Source organism: Littorina saxatilis, linkage group LG6 (genome assembly GCF_037325665.1).
Source record: "Littorina saxatilis isolate snail1 linkage group LG6, US_GU_Lsax_2.0, whole genome shotgun sequence".
Taxonomy (NCBI): Eukaryota; Metazoa; Mollusca; class Gastropoda; order Littorinimorpha; family Littorinidae; genus Littorina; species Littorina saxatilis.
This window is the reverse complement of record NC_090250.1, coordinates 55,507,638-55,510,635: the sequence shown is the minus strand read 5'-3', so window position 1 is coordinate 55,510,635 and position 2,998 is coordinate 55,507,638. Positions and strand designations below refer to the sequence as shown.

The 2,998-nt window shown below is 42.0% G+C and overlaps 1 protein-coding gene across 1 annotated transcript; it reads left to right on the top strand.

The window, feature by feature from the left end:
• Positions 1-714: 714 nt before the first annotated feature.
• Positions 715-2,776, top strand: LOC138968055 (interaptin-like). Its single transcript, XM_070340618.1, has 3 exons — positions 715-1,614; positions 1,855-2,412; positions 2,732-2,776. Exons 1-3 carry the CDS (start codon positions 715-717, stop codon positions 2,774-2,776), a joined length of 1,503 nt encoding a protein of 500 aa, XP_070196719.1.
• The last annotated feature ends 222 nt before the right edge of the window (positions 2,777-2,998 follow it).

Below are 2,998 nucleotides of genomic sequence, written 5' to 3'. Positions count from 1 at the left end.
GTGTCGTACATGGGATTTGTTTAAACAGAAAGGAAACCTATTTCAAAGCTCTATCTTTGTTGTTCTTAGAAATTATTTGTAAGACTTAAACAGGATGCTTCACCCCCAAAAGTCGTCAAAAACGTCAATAACTACTCATAAATCGTGCAAATAACACTTTGTTAGATTTTTTTTAAACAACGATCTTTAAAATGTTTTTTGAAAAGCCTTGTAATGAAACAAATGTTTACTTTCGTGCCACCTCTGGCGTTAAGACAGAACAACACTTCTGTGAAGCAAAACAAAGAAAACTGCATGCAGTCTGATGAGGCTGTGAAACTAAACAAAGAAAACTGCATGCAGTCTGATGAGGCTGTACAACTAAACAAAGAAAACTGCATGCAGTCTGATGAGGCTGTGAAACAAAACAAAGAAAACTGCATGCAGTCTGATGAGGCTGTAAAGCAAAACAAAGAAAACTGCATGCAGTCTGATGAGGCTGTACAACTAAACAAAGAAAACTGCATGCAGTCTGATAAGGCTGTACAACAAAACAAAGAAAACTGCATGCAGTCTGATGAGGCTGTACAGCAAAACAAAGAAAACTGCATGCAGTCTGATAAGGCTGTACAACAAAACAAAGAAAACTGCATGCAGTCTGATGAGGCTGTACAACAAAACAAAGAAAACTGCATGCAGTCTGATGAGGCTGTACAACAAAACAAAGAAAACTGCATGCAGTCTGACAAGGCTGTACAACAAAACAAAGAAAACTGCATGCAGTCTGATGAGGCTGTGAAGCAAAACAATGAAAACTGCATGCAGTCTGATGAGGCTGTAAAGCAAAACAATGAAAACTGCATGCAGTCTGATGAGGCTGTACAACTAAACAAAGAAAACTGCATGCAGTCTGATGAGGCTGTGAAACAAAACAAAGAAAACTGCATGCAGTCTGATGAGGCTGTGAAACAAAACAAAGAAAACTGCATGCAGTCTGATGAGGCTGTAAAGCAAAACGAAGAAAACTGCATGCAGTCTGATGAGGCTGTACAACAAAACAAAGAAAACTGCATGCAGTCTGATGAGGCTGTACAACAAAACAAAGAAAACTGCATGCAGTCTGATGAGGCTGTAAAGCAAAACAACGAAAACTGCATGCAGTCTGATGAGGCTGTACAACAAAACAAAGAAAACTGCATGCAGTCTGATGAGGCTGTAAAGCAAAACAAAGAAAACTGCATGCAGTCTGATAAGGCTGTACAACAAAACAAAGAAAACTGCATGCAGTCTGATGAGGCTGTAAAGCAAAACAAAGAAAACTGCATGCAGTCTGATGAGGCTGTACAACAAAACAAAGAAAACTGCATGCAGTCTGATGAGGCTGTAAAGCAAAACAAAGAAAACTGCATGCAGTCTGATGAGGCTGTACAACAAAACAAAGAAAACTGCATGCAGTCTGATGAGGCTGTAAAGCAAAACAAAGAAAACTGCATGCAGTCTGATAAGGCTGTACAACAAAACAAAGAAAACTGCATGCAGTCTGATGAGGCTGTAAAGCAAAACAAAGAAAACTGCATGCAGTCTGATGAGGCTGTACAACAAAACAAAGAAAACTGCATGCAGTCTGATGAGGCTGTAAAGCAAAACAACGAAAACTGCATGCAGTCTGATGAGGCTGTACAACAAAACAAAGAAAACTGCATGCAGTCTGATGAGGCTGTACAACAAAACAAAGAAAACTGCATGCAGTCTGATGAGGCTGTACAACAAAACAAAGAAAACTGCATGCAGTCTGATGAGGCTGTACAACAAAACAAAGAAAACTGCATGCAGTCTGATGAGGCTGTAAAGCAAAACAATGAAAACTGCATGCAGTCTGATGAGGCTGTGAAACAAAACAAAGAAAACTGCATGCAGTCTGATGAGGCTGTACAACAAAACAAAGAAAACTGCATGCAGTCTGATGAGGCTGTGAAACAAAACAAAGAAAACTGCATGCAGTCTGATGAGGCTGTGAAACAAAACAAAGAAAACTGCATGCAGTCTGATGAGGCTGTGAAACAAAACAAAGAAAACTGCATGCAGTCTGATGAGGCTGTAAAGCAAAACAAAGAAAACTGCATGCAGTCTGATGAGGCTGTGAAACAAAACAAAGAAAACTGCATGCAGTCTGATGAGGCTGTGAAACAAAACAAAGAAAACTGCATGCAGTCTGATGAGGCTGTAAAGCAAAACAAAGAAAACTGCATGCAGTCTGATGAGGCTGTACAACAAAACAAAGAAAACTGCAAGCAGTCTGATGAGGCTGTACAACAAAACAAAGAAAACTGCATGCAGTCTGATGAGGCTGTACAACAAAACAAAGAAAACTGCATGCAGTCTGATGAGGCTGTACAACAAAACAAAGAAAACTGCATGCAGTCTGATGAGGCTGTGAAACAAAACAAAGAAAGACAAAGGCCACAAAGGGTTCCCCGAGTTTTCGTCTTTCTTCATCTACTGATTATCTTCTGTTTTGGTCCGGCTGACTAGTTAGTTTTTATGTCCTCTTAGAACCAATTGGCCTTTTTTGGGGACAGGTAAGGTTTTGGTCCCGTTCTCGTCACGATTTTACTTCAATAAAAACACAAGAGGGCTGCATACCGTCTGCTGACGCTACCTGAGTGAGTGGGCGGAGGAAAAGGCGGCGAGATGAAAGAGGAGCGAGCGGTTTGACACCTGGACTGTTTCCACACTACCTGTGGACTGACAGCCACTTGACGCTCTGGCACGCCTTGACGCTGTAAGGTCGCCTTAAACACGGACAGCTACTTGACGACACGGCTCTGTCACGACTTGACGCTGTAAGGTCGCCCTAAACACGGATAGCCACTTGACGACACGGCTCTGGCACGCCTTGACGCTGTAAGGTCGCCCTAAACACGGACAGCTACTTGACGACACGGCTCTGTCACGACTTGACGCTGTAAGGTCGCCCTAAACACGGACAGCTTGACGACACGGCTCTGTCACGCATTGA

What these genes read in the sequence shown, in the direction of transcription:
- LOC138968055 (XM_070340618.1), top strand. Translation starts at nt 715, where the DNA reads ATGCAGTCTGACAAGGCTGTACAACAAAACAAAGAAAACTGCATGCAG. An exon ending in GCATGCAGTCTGATGAGGCT is followed by an intron (nt 1,615 to 1,854) that starts GTAAAGCAAAAC and finishes AACTGCATGCAG; the next exon opens with TCTGATGAGGCTGTGAAACA. An exon ending in GCATGCAGTCTGATGAGGCT is followed by an intron (nt 2,413 to 2,731) that starts GTGAAACAAAAC and finishes GTGGACTGACAG; the next exon opens with CCACTTGACGCTCTGGCACG.